Source organism: Heteronotia binoei, chromosome 15 (genome assembly GCF_032191835.1).
Source record: "Heteronotia binoei isolate CCM8104 ecotype False Entrance Well chromosome 15, APGP_CSIRO_Hbin_v1, whole genome shotgun sequence".
Classification (NCBI taxonomy): domain Eukaryota; kingdom Metazoa; phylum Chordata; class Lepidosauria; order Squamata; family Gekkonidae; genus Heteronotia; species Heteronotia binoei.
The window spans coordinates 62163196-62188614 of record NC_083237.1 but is presented as its reverse complement, the minus strand read 5'-3'; the positions used below and the strand labels follow the sequence as shown (position 1 = coordinate 62188614).

Here is a 25419-nt window from a genome sequence, read left to right as displayed (position 1 = left end):
GTGGGAGCGCGTGACCCAGCCGAAAAAAGGGTCGTCTGCATATTTGGAGCATACTTAAAACAAGGGCTCTGGAACTCGGTCCCCCAGTGCACGGGGTGATTTTCAGGGAGGCAGCTGGATTTTAGAGGGGAACTGTGGGGAGCGGGGCGCTCCCAACTTGCCCTTGACCCAGAAAAGATTTATGCACGTTCCCCCCCCCCTCTTCGCTCTGCATCGCATTGGTTTCCTTTGCTGATCCCACTGAGTCTGTTTCCATGAAAATCTGTTGTGACAAGCTGCAAAGGACAGAAGTGGGGGGAAAGAGGGAGGTAGATTTCCTCCTTGCCTTTATGCCTGTGAATGCAGAAGAGTGTGCCTTTTGTTGTTATATCTGTGCATGAAATGTTTAGATACCTTGTGAAAAGAGATACCCTAGGACCAGTGGCACTCGTGAAACCAAAAAACCCAGATAATGAGATGCACCTGTTTTCATTGCAAGAAAAAAGTGTGATGTGTACATGTGCGTGAAGACCACCTTGTGCACATGTGTGTGAAGACCACCTTGCAAGGAAAAACAGGGGGAAGGGGGAGAAAGCATGGTGTGTAGATGTGTGTGAAGAGCACTTTGCAAGGAAAAACAGGGGGAAGGGGGGGGAAAGCATGGTGTGTACATGTGTGTGAAGACCACCTCGTGTACATGTACATGGAGACCACTTCATGGAGGAAGGCAATGGCAAGCCACCTCTGCTTCTCACTAGCCTTGAAAGCCCCTTGCTGGGCTCATCATAAATCGGTTGTGACTTGAAAGCACTTTACAGGTATCGCACACTCATGTGTGCACAGTCTTTGTGCTTACATGTGTTTAACATTGATGGTGAACCCTCAGGGTGGTTCCATTTGGATTCAGGGTTCCGTAGGTGCCTTGCCGAGTCAGAACACTGACCCATCTGTTTCTGAGACCAATCCACCATCCTGAGCAGCTGCTCAGAGGGGGCTGATCCACCGAAGGGCTTCGGCGAGCTTCCATCAGCACTTCGGGAGGTGGCTGGCATCGCCTAACCTGGGCCCCAGCTGACCTCCTGCAGAAACACCCTGGGGCCTTGATTTGGACTAGGGTTGGCAATCCCCAGGTGGGCAGGGGAAACAAAGCATAAAGCTGCCGTGATATTCAACCTCCAAAAAATTAAACCAAGAGTCCAAAATTATGCAAAAGTACCAAATATAATTGTTTTACAGCCCGTGAAGGCAATCCCTTTCGATCCCTCCAAGGAACGATATTTCATCAGGGATCCAATTCCTTCTTCTCAAGCAAATAAATGTCAGATACAAGAAAATTGATGGTACAATATTATGCGGTCAGCAACAGGATTGTACTATTGTTCCCGTTTCACGTTAGCTTCTTCAGGCTTCTCGCAATTAATATTCACATACTGGGTAAGAACGCCATGAATTTCAAACACAGAATAACACTCCAACAATGAAATATTGTTCCTTGGAGGGATTGGAAGGGATTGCCTTCACTGACTGTAAAACAATTATATTTAGTACTTTTGCATAATTTTGGACTCTTGGTTTAATTTTTTGGAGGTTGAATATCACGGCAGCTTTATGCTTTGTTTCCCCTGCCTTTCTTCACCGTTATTCTCTAATTTGGTTACGCAATCCCCAGTTAGGGGCAGGGGATCCTAATGTTTGGAGGCCCTTCCCCCACTTCAGGGTCATTAGAAAGCGGCGGCGGGGATGTCTGCTGGGCCCTCCATTGTTCCCGAAGAAGATCAATTCCCATAGGTTATAATGGAGAATTGATCTGCGGGTATCTGGGGCTCTGGGGAGGCTGTTTTTTGAGGTAGAGGCACCAGATTTTCCACATAGCATCCCGTGCCTCTCCCCAAAAGACCCTCCAAGTTTCAAAAAGATTGGGCCAGGGGGTTCAATTCTATGAGCCCCCAAAGAACGCGCCCCTATCCTTAATTATTTCCAGTGGAGGGAAGGCATTTAAAAGGTGTGCGGCCCATTTAAATGTGATGACCACATTTCGAGTTCAATTATGCTTGTCACAACCTTGCTCCTGGCTCCACCCCCAAAGTCCCCAAATATTTCTTGAATTGGATTTGACAGCCCTAACTTGGACTCAGTTGGTGGCGATGTGAGCACAGGAGATGATGAGGGTACCCTGCTGAGAGGAGACAAAAAGCAGAGTATCTCCTGCTTGACTTCCAACACTAGCTAGCTCGATGTACGTGGGAAGCAAGCAAGTAGGGTGTAAAGGAGAATAGCTGTCTCTGAGTTCTGCAGTTAGCATCTGGTAATCTGGAATAGATTGCCTTTGAGCATGGAGGTTCTGTAGATGGCTAGCAGTGATTGATACTGACACTCAATGAAATTGCTGAGCAGTTGGGTTAGAATGGATAAAAGGAAGGACTTCTTCACCTAAAGGGTGATTAACACGTGGAATTCACTGCCACAGGAGGTGGTGGCGGCTGCCAGCATAATGAGATGAACCTGGTTTCATTGCAAGGGGGAAAAGTGTGATGTGTGCATGGGTGTGAAGAGCACCTCACAAGAAAAAAAAAAAAGACCGTTGCAAGGGGGAAAAGCATGACGTGTACATGTGAACATAAGAGAAGCCATGTTGGATCAGGCCAGTGGCCCATCCAGTCCAACACTCTGTGTCACATAAGAACATAAGAGAAGCCATGTTAGATCAGGCCAGTGGCCCATCCAGTCCAACACTCTGTGTCACACAGTAGCCAAAACCCAGGTACCATCAGATCTGCCAGTAGGACCAGAGCTCCAAAAGTCCTTCCATTGTTGCCCCCAAGCACCAAGAATACAGAGCATCATATAAGAACATAAGAGAAGCCATGCTGGATCAGGCCAGTGGCCCATCCAGTCCAATACTCTGTGTTACATGGTGGCCAAAAACCAGGTGCCAACAGGAGGTCCACTAGTGGGACCAGAACCCCAGAAGCCCTCCCATTGTGCCCCCGCAAGCACCAAGGATACAGAGCATCACTGCCCCTAATATAAGAACATAAGAGAAGCCATGTTGGATCAGGCCAATGGCCCATCCAGTCCAACACTCTGTGTCACATAGGAGAAGCCATGTTGGATCAGGCCAATGGCCCATCCAGTCCAACACTCTGTGTCACACAGTGGTCAAAGAAAAAAGTGTGTGTAGACCACCTCATGTACATGTGTGTGAAGAAGGATTGGATAAACATCTGGAGCAAAGGTCCATCAGTGGCTATTAGCCACAGTGTATTGATGGAGCTCTCTGGGGCAAGTGATGCTCTGTATTCTTGGTGCTTGGGGGGCAGCAGGGTGAGGACTTCTAGTGTCCTGGCCCCACTGATGGACCGCCTGATGGCACTTGTTTTGTTGGCCACTGTGTGACACAGAGTGTCCAGTGTTGGACTGGATGGGCCACTGGCCTGATCCAACATGGCTTCTCTTATGTTCTTAAGGTAGACATCCACAAGTTTGCTGGATGAGCCTGCCCACCCTGCCTGCTAGAGCTTGTGATGTTGCATTGTGAGACAATGACTTTCACAAGCAGGTGACCAGATCCATTCTGCAAAATCTGCCATGAACTAACAGCCAGAGTTGAAAAACCAGGGAGCAGGGGTTGGATTTAAATCAGTGGACATGTGAAACTGGGCACGGAATACCTGCCTTGGGAGGAGGCCCTTGCCAGATCGGTGTCCCTGCGAGTTCATCTGTTTTCATTAATCCCTTCTTTTTCTTTTCTGTGTCCGGTTCTCTGGTCTCAGCTTTCTTTACCTCCAGGGTTGATTCCTGCCTGCGCCTGTTCGTTTCTAAGCCTCAGAGGCCTTTTTTGTTTTTGCCTAATCCCTGGCCTTCTCTGCCCGGCTTCTTTTTCCTGCCCTCCAGGAAACTTTCAAAAGCAAAACAAAATCCTCTTTGTGGTCCAGGTGGCTGCAGAGTTCTCCGTTCTCGTTTTAGGTAATGGAGGGGGCCTTCCCCCCTCTGTCAGTACCTGTGCCCTACAGCGGAGCAAAGAGGGCCCCCAAGTGGCCATTTCTACTTGGGACAATGTCACGGTGCCCCTGACCTGATTTGGGCCCCGGCGCACTTTTCTGTAATAAAATAAACTGCAGCTGACTCAGGGGAATCCCAGTCTAACTCATCTCAGAGGGAACCTGTAGTTTGGAGGGTGTATGAATGCCATTAAAAAAAAGGGTAAAGGTAGTCCCCTGTGCAAGCACCAGTCGTTTCCGACTCTGGGGTGACGTTGCATCACGACATTTTCACGGCGTACTTTTTACGGGGTGGATTGCCATTGCCTTCCCCAGTCATCTACACTTTCCCCCCAGCAAGCTGGGGACTCATTTTACTGACCTCGGAAGGATGGAAGGCTGAGTCAACCTTGAGCTGTCTACCTGAACCCAGCTTCCGCGGGGATCGAACTCAGGTCATGAGAGAGCTTAGGCCTGCAGTACTACAGCCTTACCACTCTGTGCCACAGGGCTCTTAACTCATCTTAGAGGGAACCTTAAAAGGTAAAGGTAGTCCCCTGTGCAAGCACCAGTCGTTTCCGACTCTGGGGTGACGTCCTATCATGATGTTTTCTTGGCAGACTTTTTACGGGATGGTTTGCCATTGCCTTCCCCAGTCATCTGCACTTCCCCCCCAGCAAGCTCTTAACTCTGGGGCATAGAATAGGCAGCTGTTGATACACTAGTGGGCAAGGCTTTTTTTTTTATGGGAAAAAGAGGTGCTGGAACTCTCCAGAGGGCAATGAAGGAGAAACTCAGGGGTGCCCCTCAAGAACTGTTAAACATTTCTTGAGGATTTTGTTTCCGCGAAGAGGTTCTGGAACTCCATTCCACTGTGTTCCCGCAGGAAAAAAAAGCTCTTCTAGTGAGCAAAGGCTGGGGAAATGGGGAGGGGGCAGAGGGAATGAGTCTGGAGTGGTATTCAGCGTGTTGCCATGCCTTGAGTTTTGGCCTGGGACCTGGGAGACTCTGGGATCAAATCTCTGTTCAGCCACAAAGCATGCTGGGTGACGGAGGGCCAGTTAGGGCTACCACGTCCCACCACCGCCGCTGGCGAGCAGTTTTCCCTCTAAGCTGTGGAGTCTTGTGAGTACAAATTCTGCTTTGTGAGCCGCTGACATTAAAGTTGCGCACCACTGCACCAATTAGCTTCCTCTAAGCGGGGCATTTTTCCGGAGCTAAGACAAAGGAAGTCGTTCTTCGCCCAAAGGGTGGTCAACACGTGGAATTCACTGCCCCAGGAGGTGGCGGTGGCTACAAGCACAAACAGCTTCAAGAGGGGATTGGATAAACATCCGGAGCAGAGGTCCATCTGTGGCTACTAGCAGAACTCTGTCTGGGGCAGTGATTCTCTGTGTTCTTAGTAGTGGGAGGGCTACTGTCCTGGTTGGGAAACTCCTTGAAGTTTGGGGGTGGAGCCTGGAGAGGTCAGGAACCTCCGTGGGGTCCAGTGCCACAGAGTCCACCCTCCAGAGGGGAGGGGAGGGACGGTGGCTCAGCGGTAGAGCATCTGCTTGGTAAGCAGAAGGTCCCAGGTTCAATCCCTGGCATCTCCAAAAAGGGTCCAGGCAAGTAGGCGTGAAAATCCTCAGCTTGAGACCCTGGAGAGCCGCTGCCAGTCTGAGAAGACAATACTGACTTCGATGGACCAAGGGTCTGATTCAGTATAAGGCAGCTTCATATGTCAGGGGAGGGACGGTGGCTCAGTGGTAGAGCATCTGCTTGGTAAGCAGAAGGTCCCAGGTTCAATCCCCGGCATCTCCAACTAAAAAGGGTCCAGGCAAGTAGGCGTGAAAAACCTCAGCTTGAGACCCTGGAGAGCCGCTGCCAATCTGAGAAGACAATACTGACTTTGATGGACCGAGGGGCTGATTCAGTATAAGGCAGCTTCATATGTTCTCCAAAGCATCTGTTTTTTTCCAGGGGAACTGACCTCTGTAGTCTGGAGATAAGCTGTAATTCTGGGATGACTCTCAGCCTAACCCGGGGCTGGCCCACCCACCAGGCACTGCTAGGCATTCTCCTATGGCACCAGAGGTTGAGGAGTGGGCACCAGCCCTCTGCCCCCTCCAGCTGCTGCCCTATCCCTTAGCATGGGGGTCTTCCCAGTCTGGTGTGGTGGTGAAGTGCGCAGACTCTTAGCTGGGAGAACCGGGTTTGATTCCCCACTCCTCCACTTGCACTTGCTGGAATGGCCTTGGGTCAGCCGTTGCTCTCGTGGGAGTTGTCCTTGAAAGGGCAGCTGCTGTAAGAGCTCTCTCAGCCCCACCTCGATCACATGGTGTCTGTTGTGGGGGAGAGAAGATAAAGGAGATTGTGACTGCTCTGAGATTCAGAGTATAGGGCGGGGTAGAAATCCAATATCATCATCTTCTTCTCCTTCTTCTCCTCCTCCTCCTTCTTCTTCTCCTTCTCCTTTTCCTTCTTCTTCTTCTCCTTTTTCTCCTTCTTCTTCTTCTTCTTCTTCCATATCAAGCAACAGCCCCAACAGGTGACCCCAGCCTCAGTCTGCTCCTAGCCTCCCTCCTTCATGGGGCGGGGGTGGGAGCTGGCCCGCCGTCTTCCTCCATCTCTTGTCTCCTCACTTTGCAGTGGGGAGAGCAGGGTTGACGGATGCCTCTTCCACACCTTCTTGCTGCCCCATGTGGAGGCGGAGGATGGCCGGCACTGTCTGGACACCTCCCTCTTGCCTCATAGGTATAGTGGGGGGAAGAGGAAGCCAGGCCCTGCAAAGGCCGGGGGAAGGGGGATTTGAGTGCTATAGTCTAGGGCCTTCAAGAGCCCTGGGCCAGCCCTGTTTCTTTCAAGGCAAATGGAGGGGAGAGCCGTGTATAGCCCCTAAGAGGAAGGGTGGGACAAAAATGCATAGCTTTCCCCCCCCCCTTTATTTGTTAGCTTCTTTGACCAATGGTCAAGATAAAACAAGACAGTAAATACAGAAATGCATAGCTAGAAATCCTCCAGTCTAGAGGATAGTTAAGAGTGGTAGACTTACCTTAAATTCTATATAAAGTGTTCTGCAAGGTTCTATATACAGTATCGTACCTCCTCCATGCACAGTAGAATTTTGTTATGTGCTGAATCAATTTATTTGATGCTACTTCATTTTACAAGGCTATGTACGACTTGGAATTTTTCAATAAACTTATTTTTTTTTCCATAAAAAGAGTGGTGGACTCTAATCTGGAGAACTGGGTTTGATTTCCCACTCGTCTTCCCCATGAAGCCTGCTAGGTTACCTTGGGTCAGTCACAGCTCTCTCTGAACTCTCTCAGCCCCACCGACCTCACAAGATGTCTGTTGCGGGAAGAGAAAGGAAAAGTGAAACTTCTTTAGGTTGTAGAGAATGGGGCATAAAACCTCCTCTTCCTTTCTTCTTCCTCCTCCTCCTCCTCCTTGTTCTCCTCCTCCTCTGATACCCCAAATGCAGCTGAGTCTGAATCAGGTCTATAGCACATCCTAAAGAAGTTGCAGAGCAGAAGCCTGAACAAAAACGTTTCTGTCGCCCCCTCCCCCTTTTATCTAAAACATCCAGATTATGAGCCAGCGTAGTGTAGTGGTTAAAGTGTTGGGCTAGGATCTGGGAGACTCGGGTTCGAATCCCCACTCTGCCCTTGCTGGGTGACCTTGAGCTGATCTCACACTCTCAGCCTAACCTGCCTCACAGGGTTGTTGTGAAGTTAAAAGTGGAAGACAGGAGAATGATGTGAGCCCCTTTGGGTCTCTGCCGGAGCGAAAGGCAGGGTATAAATATTTATGTAAGAGGAATGGAGAGTTCTGGAGAACCTGAAAGCTAGCAGACCGTGACTGGTGATATTTTTATGTTTGCTTTGGGGTGACCAGAATTGGATGCTGAGCTGCAGAAAAATTAGAGGCAGGCCTCTTTTACTTTCTTGGAAGTGAAACCCCTGTGAAAGTTCTTCTGGGCACCCTGTGCATCCCATAGCATCTCCCTCATTGGTCTTTTTTACACCCTTCTCGCCCACCCCCTGCCCTTCCCCGAAATCTCCTGCTCTCCGCTAGTGGCCACTGTATCCGCCAGCGAGTGCCGAAAAGAGAGAGTGTAGATTGCAAAAAATGGCAGCTTCCGTAATCTAAGCAGTGTGTGAGTGTGAAGAGAAGGGGAGAGTGGCGCTTTGGTCTTTGTCTGCCAAGATTTGTGCCTCTCTCTTAAGTTCCTCTGACATATTTTCAGCAGAGGAGAGGCACCGAGGCTGTGAAGACGGCAGGATAGCTGACGTCCTCAAACTGATACCCTGGAAATGTACTTTGAATGGAGGATGAGGAGAGAATGAGTGTGTGTGTGTGTGTGTGTGTGTGTGTGTGTGTGTAAAATTGTATGTTTTGTTTCTTTCATTTATTATTTTTTAAAAATGTGAAGGTTCCCAATGGCAGCTTTGCAAATGTGGTACGTATTCGTAATAAAGGAAATGTGTTTTGAGGGGGGGGGTCAGCGCTTGGGGTTCTTTTTGAGAAGGAGAAAGATGGGTTGGGTTGGGAGGGGCCCAGGTTGCAGGTTGTTGCATGTTCTCCCCCTCACCCCGTGTATTTTTTTAAAAAGCATATTTGGGAAGAAGAAGGTTGTTTGAAGAAGAAAAAAACAAACAATGTTTTTTGGCTAAAGCGACCTGTGGTATGTGGGCAAGTTCTCTTTAAGATGATGTTGTACCAGCATCTTGTTATGCGTGTCTCTGAGAAGGGGGGATTTTTCTTCCTGCTTAACCAAACTACCTTGCGTTGTTGAGGGGTGAGATCACTGTGATATAAACTCATCTTCCTGGGTTTTTAGTTTGGGTCCTGTTAGTGATTCGTTTCTTCTAGTAGTTGAGCAGCAGAAATGTTCAGGTTGAGGTGGACAGCTGCATTGGTTAACAAAGTTTTAACTCCAGTGACATCTTTAAGACCAACCAAAGTTTCATTCGGGATATAAACTTTCACGTGCGTGCACACTTTGTCACCAAATAATTTCTTTAACAAGAAGAGGCAAACACCGGGGGAAAAAATAAGAGAAAAATTTGCAAACCTCTTGACGCCTTCGTCAGGGAAATCCTCGCTTTGTAACTCTTTTTAAAGGCGTTATTGTTAGGTTTTTATTCGGAATAGAGGAGGGGAGGTTCTGCTCACGCTTTTACTGTTTGTGTTGGGAAATGCCCCAGATTGTGGGGTGGAGGTGGCACAGCTCTTTACAGCTTAAAGGAAAAAAGTGAAAATAGCTGAGGAACATTTCACACAGTTCCACAGACAGACGGTTGCTTCATAGTTAAGTGCTTATGAGAGCCAGTTTGGTGTAGTGGTGAAGTGCACGGACTCTTATCTGGGAAAACCGGGTTTGATTTCCCCACTCCTCCACTTTCACCTGCTAGCATGGCCTTGGGTCAGCCATAGCTCTGGCAGAGGTTGTCCTTGAAAGGGCAGCTGCTGGGAGAGCCCTCTCCAGCCCCACCCACCTCACAGGGTGTCTGTTGTGGGGGAGGAAGGGAAAGGAGATTGTGAGCCGCTCTGAGACTCTTCGGAGTGGAGGGCGGGATATAAATCCAATATCTTCATCTACCTCACAGGGTGTCTGTTGTGGGGGAGGAAGGTAAAGGAAATTGTGAGCCGCTCTGAGGCTCTTTGGAGTGGAGGGCGGGATATAAATCCAATATCTTCATCTACCTCACAGGGTGTCTGTTGTGGGGGAGGAAGGGAAAGGAGATTGTGAGTTGCTCTGAGACTCTTTGGAGCGGAGGGCGGGATATAAATCCAATATCTTCATCTACCTCACAGGGTGTCTGTTGTGGGGGAGGAAGGGAAAGGAGATTGTGAGCCGCTCTGAGGCTCTTTGGAGTGGAGGGCGGGATATAAATCCAATATCTTCATCTACCTCACAGGGTGTCTGTTGTGGGGGAGGAAGGGAAAGGAGATTGTGAGTTGCTCTGAGACTCTTTGGAGCGGAGGGCGGGATATAAATCCAATATCTTCATCTACCTCACAGGGTGTCTGTTGTGGGGGAGGAAGGGAAAGGAGATTGTGAGCCGCTCTGAGACTCTTCGGAGTGGAGGGTGGGATATAAATCCAATATCTTCATCTACCTCACAGGGTGTCTGTTGTGGGGGAGGAAGGTAAAGGAGATTGTGAGCCGCTCTGAGACTCTTCGGAGTGGAGGGCAGGATATAAATCCAATATCTTCATCTACCTCACAGGGTGTCTGTTGTGGGGGAGGAAGGGAAAGGAGATTGTGAGCCGCTCTGAGACTCTTTGGAGTGGAGGGCAGGATATAAATCCAATATCTTCTTCTTCTTCTTCACCTACCGGAATGGCCTTGGGTCAGCCATGGCTCTCACAGAGATGTCCTTGAAAGGGCATCTTCCGGGAGAACTATCTCAGCCCCACCTACATCACAGAGTCCCTGTTGCGGCGGGGTCGGGGGAGGTAATAGAGATTGTGACCTCTCTGAGACACAGAATATAGGACAGGATATAAATCCAATATCGTCTTCTTTTTCTTCTATCTGATGCTCGTTGCTTGCTGAGAAAGCTCCCCAGTTTCTTCAGTCTTTCTTATTCCCAGGGCTGGCCCTAAACTGTCCGGCACCCTAGACAAGGCTAACTTCTGCCCCCCCCCCCCCCGTCACTGATGGCATAACTGAGTCATGTGGGGGGCACCCCCAGAAGGACAGCACCCTAGGCAGTCACCTAGTTTGCCTAGCGGCAGGGTCAGCCCTGCTTGTTCCCCCCCCAGCTAGGAATATCACTTGTATGCTCTTATGTCTGGTTAAGAAAGCTTATACTCTGAAACTCTTCTTGGTCACTCAGGTGGTTCTGGACTCAAACAATTGTAGCATTTCATAGAAGTAGACCAGCCCAGGTGGTAATAAAGATGCAATACTATATGAAGTCCAACGCTTCCACTGCTATTCCAAATTCACAGCTGGCACGTGAATTCGCGCAACGAGGTCGTACATCTGTCTCTGTTTCATTGGAGGCTTCTACGTGCTTTTCTTTTTAACTGCAGATTTATACCCCGCCCTTCTCTCTGAATCAGAGACTCAGAGCAGCTCACAATCTCCTATATCTTCTCCCCTCACAACAGACACCCTGTGAGGTGGGGGCAGATTTATACCCCGCCCTTCTCCCTGAATCAGAGACTCAGAGCGGCTCACAATCCCCTATATCTTCTTCCCCCACAACAGACACCCTGTGAAGTGGGGGCAGATTTATACCCCACCCTTCTCTCTGAATCAGAGACTCAGAGCGGCTTACAATCGCCTATATCTTCTTCCCCCACAACAGACACCCTGTGAGGTTGGGGCAGATTTATACCCCGCCCTTCTCTCTGAATCAGAGACTCAGAGCGGCTCACAATCCCCTATATCTTCTTCCCCCACAACAGACCCCCCCTGTGAGGTGGGTGGGACTGAGAGGGCTCTCACAGCAGCTGCCCTTTCAAGGACAACCCCTGCAAGAGCTATGGCTGACCCAAGGCCATTTCAGCAGCTGCAAGTGGAGGAGGGGGGGAATCAAACCCGGTTCTCCCAGATAAGAGTCCGCACACTTAATCACTACACCAAACTGGCTCTCAGGGGTTGGGTTCACGCATGCATTTTACATCACAAGGCAAGAACGCTAACAAATTCAAACTTCTTCAGTTTGGGACAACAGCGTTGGAGTTCATATCGTATTGCATCCTTGTTGCCACCTGGACTGGTCTAACTTCCATGAAATGCTGCAATTGTTTGCGTGTTAATAACAAAGGCTGTGGGACTGTTTGGGTGGTTTACACGTTCTGTTGCTTTCGATTTGCAATACACTTTGTTATAATTTTCTAAAACTGAATTATTCATTTTTTTACATACTCAATTGAGCATCATCGGTGTATGAGGCTGGATATCAGAGCAGCCTGTTGACCTCCTGGAGGTTGGCAACCCTAAATGATCAGACCTGACGGACCTACACGCTTCTGATAAAGTGAACTCTGATTCCTGAACTCGTCTGATGGGGGGAAATAGGTCTCTCTAGACCAGGGGTGTCAAACAATGGAGCCCAGTGGCCGAATCAGGCCCCCAGAGGACTCCTATTAGCCCCCCCCCCCCCCGAGCAACTGGCTCTTGTCTGCTTCCTTGTCCCCCTCTCTTGTTTCCTTTTGCATCTCAATTTGCTTTGCAAGGCTTGCTCAATTGCACAGGAGCTACAGAGCAAAACCTCAATTTTCTCCATTGGTTGAGGCTCCTTCCCCTTCTGGTCCCCTGGGGAGGGAGGGAAAGAGCCAGAGCTTCCTTTGCTCAGTTCCCGGGATCCCGTGGGAGAAATACAAAGAAAGCACCTTTAAGACCATAAGAACATAAGAGAAGCCATGTTGGGTCAGGCTAATAGCCCATCCAGTCCAACACTCTGTGTCACACAGTGGCCAAAGAGCAGAGGTGCCATCAGGAGGTCCATCAGTTGGGCCCAGGACACTAGAAGACCAATAAGTGCTAATGTTTGTCTGAGTCCTTTAAAAAGTTTAAAAAAAAAAAGTGTCCAGCTGCCTAATCTTAACTAGGTACACACACGATTAGGGTTTGTAGAATCTTTCGGGCTCAAGTGCCGTGTTCTACTGGGGAAAGTTTTCCTTCCCGACGTTTCGTTCTCAGCTGCGGAGAACCTCCTCAGTGGCGTTGCAGCCGGAGCAGGCGCTCTGACCTTCTTGGCTGCTGTGCATTGAATGGGGCCAGGGCTGCCCTCTCACCACACCCCCTCCAGCCTAGAAATAGCAGCTCTCCAGCAGCCCTGGCCTCACTCGATGCACAGCAGCCAAGAAGGTCAGAGCGCCTGCTCCGGCTGCAACGCCACTGAGGATGTTCTCCGCAGCTGAGAACGAAACGTCTGGAAGGAAAACTTTCTCCAGTGGAACACGGCACTTGAGCCCGAAAGATTCTACAAACCCTAATGATGTTACCAGCCGTGAAAACCTGAAATCTTTGATAGGTACACTCATGGCTTGGCCTGACATGGCCCAGCCCAACAAGCTCTCATTTAGGTCAGATCCAGCCGTCATAACAAATGAAGACGTCATTTTGCTGCTAGACTTCCAGGGCTGTGCATCTAGGATCTTTATTATGATGTGGCCTAGGTGGGCAGGAGATCAGCGACACAGATCCGTTTCAAAAGCTTCCAGGTCTTCCATCTTGTTCACATGGCGTAGCTGTGTGTCTGACCACAGAATCAAATTGCTTACTAGCAAGGCTGAGCGAGATCTGCCAGTTCCCTAATCCCTTTCCCCCCCACCCTTTGTCTGTTTCATCTCCAGTGGAACCAGGGAAGTGGTAAATAGATCCTCCTTTCTAAATTAAATGCGAAAGGCTGCTTCTCCTCCAGAAAGGAGGGGGAAATTCAGTCCGTTCTCCGTAGCGCTTAATTCCCTGGCCCGGGTTGCGAAAGCTATGGTGCCACCTGGAAAGAAGCCCGCCGGGGAAACGTCCAATTCGAATAAGAAGTGCAAGAGGTATTTCAACGAGCGCTGGAAGGAAGAGTTTGCCTGGCTGGAGTTCGACTACAAACAGAAGACCATGTTTTGCATCGAGTGCCGCCAGGCCCTCGTGAGAAACAAGCACGGCAAGGCCGAGAACGCTTTCACGGTGGGCACGGATAACTTCCAGCGCCATGCCCTCCTGCGCCACGTCACCTCCGGGGCCCACCGGCAGGCTTTGGTGGTCAACAGAGAGCAGACGGCTCGGGAGGCAAAGGCACCGTGCCGCCAAGAGCCGGGGCCGCTCGTCAAAGAGGAAGTCCCTCCCGTCAAGGTAGCGGCCCTCACCACTGTCTACTGGATGGCGAAAGAGGAGGTCCCCGACGAGAAATTTGCCTCCTTACTTGAGTTGCAGAAGTTCAACCTCTGTCAAGCTCTGCTGTCCTCTGACCGCGAAGGGGACTACCAGCCCGGGAGCATCCAGGCGATGCAGGTACATATCTGTTATCTCTGGTTGCCAGCAGGGGTGGAATTCTAACAGGAGCTCCTTTGCATATTAGACCACACCTCCCTGATGTAGCCAATCCTCCAAGAACTTACAAAAGAAGAGCCTTGTAAACTCTTGGAGAATTGGATACATCTGGGAGGTGTGGCTTAATAGGCAAAGGAGCTCCTGCTAGGATTCCACCCCTGGTTGCCAGCCTCCTGGTGAAACCTGGAGATCTCTCATTATTACAGTCAGTCTCCAGACAACCAAGATCAGTTCCCCTGGAGAAAATGACTGCTTTGGAGGGGGGATTCTGTGGTATTAGACCCTGCTGAGGTCCCCCTCCCCAAAACATGCCCTCCCCAGGCTCCACCTCTAAAATTTTCATGTATTTCTGAACCCAGAGCTGGCAACTCTATAACGCTGTGCACTGTGCATGCGTGCATGAAAAATAGCCTAAGCCTTTATGGGCTCCAGACAATCCATATTTTGTGGCCAGAATGAAATATGCCACCGAACCACTTTTGCACCATTGGCTTTCACGTCATTTATTATGATGAAGAAGAAGAAGATATTGGATTTATATCCCGCCCTCCACTCTGAAGAGTCTCAGAGCGGCTCACAATCTCCTTTACTTTCCTCCCCCACAACAGTCACCCTGTGAGGTGGGTGGGGCTGGAGAGGGCTCTCACAGCAGCTGCCCTTTCAAGGACAACCTCTGCCAGAGCTATGGCTGACCCAAGGCCATGCTAGCAGGTGCAAGTGGAGGAGTGGGGAATCAAACCTGGTTCTCCCAGATAAGAGTCCGCACACTTAACCACTACACCAAACCGACTTAAGTGGAGAGTAGATCACTGCCGCAGATCTGTGTCCAAAGCTTCTGTACCAGGGAGTCGGTTTGTCCCCGTAAAAAAAGTCTACCGTGAAAACGTTGTGAAAGCAACGTCACCCCAGAGTTGGAAACGACTGGTGCTTGCACAGGGGACCTTTCCTTTTCCTTTCCAAATAATTTAGAAAAAGGATCCCTCCCCTGAAAATAGCGTGGGGGTGAGAAATATTTAGCATTTATGTGACACTTTTAAAGAGCGTTCAAAGGGCTTTGCATATATTATTTTGGTATTTTCAGTAGTTTATTGCAGTACAGTATTTTAGTAGGGGCCCCGTGGCACAGAGTGGTGAAGTTGCAGTACTGCAGTTCGAGCTCTCTGCTCACGACCTGAGTTCGATCCCGACAGAAGCTGGGTTCAGGTAGCCGGCTCGAGGTTGACTCAGCCTTCCATCCTTCCGAGGTCGGTCAAATGAGTCCCCAGCTTGCTGGAGGGAAAGTGTAGATGACTGGGGAAGGCAATGGCAAACCACACCGTAACAGAAAGTCTGCCAAGAAAAGGTCATGACGGGACGTCACCCCATGGTTCGGTAACGACTTGGTGCTTGCACACCTTTACCTTTTTACATTGTTTTAGTATTATTTCACAAGCTTTTAAGGGAGGCGTATCCAGGCACCTTTGGAATTCTGACACAGAGTGATGGGCGCAATCGCAGAAGAAGAAGAAGAAGATGATGATGATATTGGATTTCTATCCCGCCCTCCACTCCGAAGAGTCTCAGAGTGGCTCACAATCTCCTTTACCTTCCTCCCCCACAACAGACACCCTGTGAGGTAGATGAAGATATTGGATTTATATCCCACTCTCCACTCTGAAGTCTCTCAGAGCGGCTCACAATCTCCTTTCCCTTCCTCCCCCACAACAGACACCCTGTGAGGTAGATGAAGATATTGGATTTCTATCCCGCCCTCCACTCCGAAGAGTCTCAGAGCGGCTCACAATCTCCTTTACCTTCCTCCCCCACAACAGACACCCTGTGAGGTAGATGAAGATATTGGATTTATATCCCGCCCTCCACTCCGAAGAGTCTCAGAGCGGCTCACAATCTCCTTTACCTTCCTCCCCCACAACAGACACCCTATGAGGTGGGTGGGGCTGGAGAAGGCTCTCACAGCAGCTGCCCTTTCAAGGACAACCTCTGCCAGAGCTATGGCTGACCCAAGGCCATGCCAGCAGGTGCAAGTGGAGGAGTGGGGAATCAAACCCGGTTCTCCCAGATAAGAGTCTGCACACTTAACCATTACACCAAACTGGCTCTCCAGAAGGGGTGTCACAGGAGGCCGAGCCAACCACAGAATACCAGGGAAGGAGGTTACGCATAACTCCGATAGTAACTCTTCATCGTTTCAGGCAGAAGCCCTGTTTGACAGGATGCCTCTCAGAATGAATGCACGGTTTTAAAATATTTCCTCGCATACGCACAGCTTACTTTCCCTCGCTCCTCAAAGGTCTGCGCACCGTGGTGGCGTCTGTTTAACAGCCAGTCGGAAACGCACCTGCGCAGCCCTCACCTGGATAGTCCAGGCAAGCCCGGTCTCATCAGATCTCAGAAGCTAATCAGGGTCGACGCTGGCAAGCACTTGGATGGGACTGGAGACCCCCAAGGAATATCAGCAATTGGGGGGAAGGAGGCGGGCTTTATTCAGCCTCCTTTCTGAATACCTTCCAGGCCCCCAGTAGGTGTCAGTCACCAGAGGTCACCATGACTTCCAGGTGCAGACAGACACGCACGTAAAAATACAGAAATACCAAAAAAAGAAGAAGAAAAAACCCTTTTGGGCAAAATCCCCATCTAGCCGCACCTACTTTCTAAAAACATTAGGGTTTGTAGAATCTTTCGGGCTCGAGTGCCGTGTTCTACTGGAGAAAGTTCTCCTTCCAGACGTTTCGTTCTCGGATGCGGAGAACATCCTCAGTGGCGTTGCAGCCGGAGCAGGCGCTCTGACCTTCTTGGCTGCTGTGCATTGAGTGAGGCCAGGGCTGCTGGAGAGCTGCTATTTCTAGGCTGGAGGGGGTGTGCAGCAGCCCTGGCCTCACTCAATGCACAGCAGCCAAGAAGGTCAGAGCGCCTGCTCCGGCTGCAACGCCACTGAGGATGTTCTCCGCAGCTGAGAACGAAACATCTGGAAGGAAAACTTTCTCCAGTAGAACACGGCACTTGAGCCCGAAAGATTCTACCAACCCTAATGATGTTACCAGCCGTGAAAACCTGAAATCTTTCTAAAAACACTCTGTAGGTGCCCTGGCTTCCACATACACCACATTGGGGATCCCTGCTTTTAAAGTATGATTATTCTCAAATCCACAGCTCCGTCCTGCAGGTGTTCTGATACATAAGCTTTCGCTGACAGAGAGGGTTGAAGAAATGCAGTTTCCAAAGCTGGCTGAAAGAGATTTTGGTTTTGCCCACATAATAAATTTACGAACTATTTCAGGCAAACTTTAAGTGTCATGAAGAAGAAGAAGAAGAAGAAGAAGAAGAAGAAGAAGAAGAAGAAGAAGAAGAAGAAGAAGAAGAAGAAGAAGAAGAAGAAGAAGAAGATGATGATGATGATGATGATGATGATGATGATATTGGATTTATATCCCACCCTCCACTCCGAAGAGTCTCAGAGCGGCTAACAATCTCCTTTACCTTCCTCCCCCACAACAGTCACCCTTTGAGGTGGGTGGGGCTGGAGAGGGCTCTCACAGCAGCTGCCCTTTCAAGGACAACCTCTGCCAGAGCTATGGCTGACCCAAGGCCATTCCAGCAGCTGCAAGTGAAGGAGTGGGGAATCAAACCCGGTTCTCCCAGATAAGAGTCTGCACACTTAACCACTTCACCAAACTGGCTCTCCCTGGTTCCCAAACAAGGAATCCTGGGAATTGTAGATCTCTACAAGAGGGGCAGGGGCGAAATTGTCGTTTTTTTTTCTCAAAAGGTACAAATCCCAGTTGTATCTGTTTTCGAGTGCCGATTATGAGTGGCTACATAATTTCCTCTCCAAGATAAACAAATAGTTCACTCTAATGGTTGATGGTTGTGCATAAATATAGACACACACACACTCCTACCTCTTCTGTGCACTTTTAATTGTTGCACAGAGAAATAATTGATCAGAAGAGCCTTTTCAAAAGAATGAGATCTTATTTATATGGCCGGCTGGGTGCTGGTAGTTAACTGCTGAGTTCTTTCATGAGAAAAGCATTGAAGATCCGTTAGCATAATAGACAATTCTGTTACGGGGCCCTTCCTTTTCAGAACTAATTTTCTCTCCTGCTCTTGGCTAGTCTATGAACACCGAGCCCAGGGGAAGAAGAAGGAGAAAATCCCATTTCCTTTCATTTTACCGGCGTCTCGTGCCTGTTAAAATCAAATTAATTTGTAGTCCCCCATCTTGGGCAGTTGCCAGTTGCTTTGCATAAATAAGGGTCTCTGTTTTATGGCAGATAAACACGCTAATTAGATTTCTCACCCCCAGTGGATTTTGCAGGATTTCTTTTTTTAAAAAAAAAAAGAAGAAGAGGATGGAGGGGAGTTAGCTATTCAAACAATTTAACAAAATGGAATTCGAGGCACACCCGTGCCTTATAGCAGAGCTGACTGGAAGAAACGGGAGAAATTATAAGCTGGCAAAAAAAAGAAAGAAATGTGGCTTTGATATGTAAATTGAGGCACATTTGATGCAAAACGGGACACTCTAGCTTTGGCTCTGTGGCCAGATGTACAAGACAGGGATGGCCTCTCAAAGCAAGTCTCTGGTCTACCCAGATATTCTGACCTGGGGCTTTTCCACACGCTCGACTGACTCCTGATTTTCTTGGGAGTTGATCCACGTGCACTCGAATTGGTTTGGTCACAGTTCTTCTGCACATCTGCCCTCTCTCTGCATTTTCGCAGTTGTGGATTCAGTTTACTCTCTTCTGCACGTGTCTTAAGTAATGAAGATTTTCAAGAGAAGGTGCTGTCGTCATGAGTAGAGTTGCCAGCGTTCGGGTGGGGCCTGTAGACCTTTTACAACTGATCTCCAGCTGGCAGCGATCAGCTCCCCTGGAGAAAATGGCTGCTTTGAAGGGTGGACTCTAGGGCAATTGAGGCCCCTCCCCAACCCCGCCCCAATTTGGTGTAGTGGTTAAGTGTGAGGACTCTTATCTAGGAGAACCAGGTTTGATTCCCCACTCCTCCACTTCCACCTGCTAGAATGACCTTGGGTCAGCCATAGCTCTCTTATCTGGGAGAACCGGGTTGGATTCCCCACTCCTCTGCTTGCAGCTGCTGGAATGGCCTTGGGTCAGCCATAGCTCTCTTATCTGGGAGAACCGGGTTTGATTCCCCACTCCTCCACTTGCAGCTGCTGGAATGGCCTTGAGTCAGCCATAGCTCTAATAGAGAGCCAGTCTGGTGTAGTGGTTAAGTGTGCGGACTCTTATCTAGGAGAACCAAGTTTGATTCCCCACTCCTCCACTTGCAGCTGCTGGAATTGCCTTGGGTCAGCCAGAGCTCTCTTATCTGGGAGAACCGGGTTTGATTCCCCACTCCTCCACTTGCACCCGCTGGAATGGCCTTGGGTCAGCCAGAGCTCTCTTATCTGGGAGAACCGGGTTTGATTCCCCACTCCTCCACTTGCACCCGCTGGAATGGCCTTGGGTCAGCCAGAGCTCTCTTATCTAGGAGAACCAGGTTTGATTCCCCACTCCTCCACTTGCACCTGCTGGAATGGCCTTGGGTCAGCCAAAGCTCTCTTAGAAGTTGTCCTTGAAAGGGCAGCTGCTGTGAGAGCCCTCTCAGACCCACCTACCTTGCAGGGTGTCTGATTCCCCACTCCTACACTTGCAGCTGCTGGAATGGCCTTGGGTTAGCCATAGCTATCGCAGGAGTTGTCCTTGAAAGGGCAGCTGCTGTGAGAGCCCTCTAAGCCCCACCCACCTCACAGGGTGTCTGTTGTGGGGGGGGGGGGAGATATAGGAGATTGTAAGCCGCTCTGAGTCTCTGATTCAGAGAGAAGGGTGGGGTATAAATCTGCAGTTGTCTTCTTCTTCTCTTCTGGATCCACCCCAAAAATCTCCAGGTATTTTCCAACGCAGATCTGGCAACCCTATGGTATCATTGGTTTCACAGCACCCCCACCCTTTAAAGGCACTAAAATATCGATATATTGCTGGAGTGTTGTAGCGACAGGATTAGCTGAATTCCCAGCTTTCTGGTTCTTTCCCTTTGTAGAGATATTATCCCACAAGGGAAGGATCTAGAGACTTACTGCTTTTTACTGAAAGCTGAGAATTCAGAGAACCTGCTAAGGCTATTGTTACAATGCTTCAGCAATATATTGATATTCTAGTGCCTAAAGAAACAAAAATCACTCGTCTTCAGGGTGGGGTTGGGGTGGAATGGTTTGACCACAACACTCCAGTCATCAAACAGCAGGTTGGAAGCAGACGAGAGTGGGCAGGACAAAGAAAATCGACAGAAACATCGAGCATGAGGAAAAGGCTGACTCAAAGATGGCTTCCAAAAAAACTATTGGGACCTTTTCCACAGTAGCAGTCGCTCTGCCATCAGGCTTCTGCTTTCCCTGGCTCAAATGATCGATTCTCCAGCAGTTGCTGTGAAGGTGCATTTTGACTTGCATCTCCTTCCAATTCCCTGTGCGTCTTCCTGATCTCTAAAAAAAATGAGGTCAGGAAGACGCAGGAGGAATTGGAGGGAGACGTGAGTCAAAATGCACCCCTGCAGTAACCGGTGGGGAACTGATCGCTTGAGCTGGGGAAGACCTCAGCCCGAGGGTGGAACTACTGCTACTGTGGAAAAGGAATGGGGTAAAAGTGGTCTCAAAAGAGCCAGAAAATAAATGCGGGTGGGGAGGCAAAAAAATCTGGAAACGTCAAGGCACAAAAATGCATGTTGAAATCGGGGGATAAACCAAAGCACTCTGGGGCCAGAGCCAATAGGGGGAAAATACGGAAAGGCCTCTTGTGAGGTCAGAAAGGGGTGGAGCCAATGATCGTCTAAGTACCCTACTTTGAGCTTGAGGAGCGTGACTTCTGCTCTTCTTCCAATGGCAAATCTTCTTAATTTGGAGGAAGGGTTCAAGCTTGAGCCAAAGGGAAAGGTGGAACTAAAGATTTTAATAAATTTTGCTCAGTGGAATGGTAAAAGCAGATAGGACCGACCCCAATACCTGTAGTCAGGGGGCTGTTTTTTTTTTTCCCCGGGGCAGAGAAGCTCAAAGGGTGTCCACAGAACAATCCTGATTCTTATACTGAAAATTTCCCAGAGCTTGGCATGAGTGAATACATTGTCATAAATTTTGTTTATACTGCATGTAGGGATGGGGGCGGTTGCAGGGGCTTGGAGACAGAATTTGGGGGAATTGTTCTCTGTGTATATATGTTTCCTGGTACAGAAGCCTGGCAGGATCATTTGCTTCAGGCATAGGGAGAAGTAGAATCATAGAGTTGGAAAGGGCCTCCAGGGTCATCTAGGCCAACCCCCTGCACAATGCAGCTCACAAATGAAACTCACAAATACCTCCCCCTTAAATTCACAGGATCTTCATTGCTGTCAGATGGCCATCTAGCCCCTGTTTAAAGTAGGTCGCTCATAGAGACCCATGCTGAGCAAAAACTGTCCCCACATTTTCAGTGTCAAAAACCTGAATCCAGGCCTTGAATTCAGCAGGAGCTCACAGGAGCACAGCTCCTGAACCTTTCTGAGGGGTTCCCCTCCTCCTCCCCACTTACCTACCTAACTTGTCCACTGAATAGTAGGTGCAGCTGCATAACAATCCCTGGGTTAGGAGAGCGGGCAGCCAGCCATCAAGAACTTTGCCATACCCCCAGCAACCCTCATTAACACCTGGATTTCTTGCCAGCCCAAGCAGGCCTCGCTCGCCCGGGGCTCTCCTTTCTTGTGTCGGGTTGCTTTTAGCCAGTGGGGGGCAGCATATGCTAATGAGCTCCACCAGCTGTTTTTCTACAAAATGGCCCCTGCCTCATTCCAACCAATGCAAAATGCATGCTGAGAAAAGTAGCTACAGGCAAACCTGCTGCATAAAAGAAGGGGTTGATCCTTTCCTCGGGGTTCTTTAGTGTGTCCCACTTCCCATTTGGAGAACCCGGGTTTCAAAGGACACTTTAAATATACGTTTTGTTTGTTTTCTCCCTCCTGCACCGTTCCTTGTTCATCTACACTAGGCCGCCATTGCCAAAGTCCTGGATGCTGAGGACAAGCTCAGGATGAAGTCTTCACCTTTCATTGGTCTAGTGCTAGATGAGACTGTAGACGCCCTGGAGAGAAGGAGGCTAGTTCTGTTTAGCACAGCCGTCCCCCTCCACGCGGGCCAGACATCCGTCATCTTCCTAGGCACCATTCCACTTCCAGACAGCGAGGACTGCACAGCGCTGGACAAAACCATCAAGGCGATGGTCTCCTTTGGACTGCCAACCAAGAAGGTTGCGTGGCTGAACTCCGTGGGATCCTCCCCACTGACCCACAGGCTCAGGGGTATGGGGTCGAAGGTGAAAGGCACCTGCCCTCTGCTCACAGAGGTTCACTGCCTTTCTCACCACTGGAGCAGTCCTCTGAGAGGAGCAAAGGACACCTTCGAAGCAGAGTGCGTACAGAAGTACGAGGCTATGATGGATTCCATCGGCAGGCTCTCTGTCAGCTTCACTGAAGAGAACAGTCACCTCAGAGAGCTGCAGAATGTCTTTCAGTTCTGGGAAAGGGATACAGGAAGGCCCAACACTGTCCGCTGGAGCGCCATCTTACCAGCTGTGGAGGCTGTTGATTCCTCTTGGCCAGCCTTGTTATTTCATCTGGAGAGCGAGTCGGAGAGCTCTCCAACGGCACTGGGCGTCTATGAAGAACTGAAGAAGTTCTACTTTGTAGCCTTCACTAAAGTACTTCTGGATACTCTTCCTGTCCTCCAGACGCTAAATAAGTTCTTCCTCATGGAAGATGCTGACCTTTCCAACTTGAAACCCATCCTCTCTGCCGCCATCGTCAACCTCCAAATCCAGAAGAACCTCAACGGCCAGAACTTCCAAGTGTTCCTTAATGACCTCGTTGAGCATCCTTGCGAGAACCGTAAAGACGTAGAGAGCAGGTTCTTCTACAAAGGGGTGGAACTAGCCGACTGTTCCAAGATGCACATGAAGAAGTTCGAGCATTTCAAGAAGACTTACCTGGAGAGTATCCGATGCCATCTCCAGAACAGATTCCCTAGCCGGTCTCTGGAAGTGGTCAGTTCTTTGTCTGCCATCTTTAACCCCAAGTGCTATCCCCAGTCGTTAGAAGAGATTGGAAGCTATGGGGTGGATGAGCTGAATTTCCTTTTGCAGGCATATTCCAGCGTGGTGGTAAGTGAGCGGGCAATAGATGACTTCCCCTTCTTCAAGCGGATAGTGTTCAACCTCCGCCAGCTCTCCTACAAGGATCTGTGTGCTAAGCTGGTCTGTGAGAACTCTGAGATGCAGCAGTTGTTTCCAGACTTTGCCATCCTGGCTGCTATCACTTTCGTGATGCCTTTCGGCTCTGCACTCAGAGAGAAAATCAACCGCGCACGGGAGCTCCTGAAACAGCGCTGGTGGAGTTACAGAAAGGAAGACCGAGGCTTGTCCAGCGCCATGAAAATTGCCCTCAATGGACCAGCTCTCGAGGAGTTTGATTTTGCCTTGGCTGTTGAATATTGTGAAAGCAACACTTGAAATGACGCAGGTCAAATTAGCTTGAGAGAGGAGCATTAAAAAATAACTTTGATCGAGCAGTCGTCTTGCTGGAACGAGTGTGAAAATGTAAAATGTTATCCCCTGGATCTCGGGGAGGAGTATTTTAACAGAAGTATTGAGAGTTGGTTATTTTCCCCCATTGTTTTATCATTAACAAAGATAAATTGCAGGTTCCCAAAGCCAATTGCAAGACGTTTTTTGTTCATGCAGAGCCAAATTATGCCATTTGTAGAGTTCCACTGTGTATTTGCAACTTTTTTGAATGAAAACTCTGATGCGTGGCTTCAGGTTGAGTAAAGGGCAGGTCTGTTGTTCCTTGTCAATTGTTGGTCTGTTCAAGAATCTACTTCACTCCAGCTTCTTTTCTCTTTCAGTTGGGGAGAAAATATAGGGACCGTGTATGTAAACGCAAACACCCCACCAATTAGTGAACATATGAAGCTGCCTTATACTGAATCAGACCCTCGGTCCATCAAAGTCAGTATTGTCTACTCAGACTGGCAGCGGCTCTCCAAGGTCTCCAGCTGAGGTTTTTCACGCCTACTTGCCTGGACCCTTTTTAGTTGGAGATGCCGGGGATTGAACCTGGGACCTTCTGCTTCCCAAGCAGATGGTCTACCACTGAGCCACCATCCCTCCCCTGCTCTCCAGGGTCTCCAGCTGAGGTTTCTCTCACCTACTTGCCTGGGCCCTTTTTAGTTGGAGATGCCAGGGACTGAACCTGGGACCTTCTGCTTCCCAAGCAGATGCTCTACCACTGAGCCACCGTCCCTCCCCTGCTCTCCAGGGTCTCAAGCTGAGGTTTCTCTCACCTACTTGCCTGGACCCTTTTTAGTTGGAGATGCCGGGGATTGAACCTGGGACCTTCTGCTTCCCAAGCAGATGCTCTACCACTGAGCCACCGTCCCTCCCCTGCTCTCCAGGGTCTCCAGCTGAGGTTTCTCTCACCTACTTGCCTGGACCCTTTTTAGTTGGAGATGCCGGGGATTGAACCTGGGACCTTCTGCTTACCAAGCAGATGCTCTACCACTGAGCCACCGTCCCTCCCCAGCTCAGGGTACCCTTTTGAGCAGAGCAATGAGTGACAAGCCCTTGTTATCAAATCATCTAATGAACCTCAAGCATAAAAAAACTGAAGGCAACTTGGGTTCTCAGCCCTGCACAGGCAAATTCTGGGAAATTGCAGGGGGAGAGCAGAGTGTTGTACTTGGGAAGGAAGTTCAGGACCATTTGAAATCATTTCTGGCTGGAGTTTTAGGACAGGGGTGGCCAAACTGCAGCTTGGGATCTACGTGTGGCTCTTTCACACATATTGTGTGGCTCTCAAAGCCCCCACCACCCCGGCTTGGAGAAGGCATTTCTCTCTTTAAATCACTTCTCCAAGCCAGCAGCGTGGAGAATACATTTAAAGTTAAAGTTGCTTTCTTTCTACCTCCACCCATCTATTTCCCTCCCTTCTCTCAAAATCTGATGTTCACGTCTTGCGGCTCTCAAACAACTTAACATTTATTCTACGTAGCTCTTACGTTAAGCAAGTTTGGCCTGCTCTAGGAATTCCCTCAGTTGCTGTGGTTAAAGGCCACGGAGACTATGGGGAATTCCTAGAACGTCACCATTGATGCCACTTCCACTGCATTTTTTCACCTGCTCTTCAAATTAGGGTGGGAGACTGAGGGCGGGGGGCGGAAGAGATTGGCCACTGCCAGGAGGCAAACGGCAAGCCTAAAGACTAGCCCCCCCCCCAAGCAAGCAGGATTACATATAAAATTAAGACTGAGTTTCAGTGACTCAGAAGGCTGTGAAAACAAGAGGAACGGTGCACCTCTTGATTCCTTTTGGTTCCAGTCTAATGAGTCTCCTTGGCCGTGGTTCTTATGCCATTACAGAACCTTCTGGTGTGTGGATGTGT

At 49.4% G+C, this 25419-nt stretch overlaps 2 protein-coding genes across 2 annotated transcripts in view; both read left to right on the top strand.

The window, feature by feature from the left end:
* Positions 1-25419, top strand: part of ZNF385C (zinc finger protein 385C) — a 321307-nt gene that overhangs the window by 201945 nt on the left and 93943 nt on the right. The window lies entirely within an intron of this gene.
* C15H17orf113 (chromosome 15 C17orf113 homolog) lies at positions 13396-23526 on the top strand. Its single transcript, XM_060256190.1, has 2 exons — positions 13396-13917; positions 21975-23526. Exons 1-2 carry the CDS (start codon positions 13399-13401, stop codon positions 23487-23489), a joined length of 2034 nt encoding a protein of 677 aa, XP_060112173.1. The 5' UTR covers positions 13396-13398; the 3' UTR covers positions 23490-23526.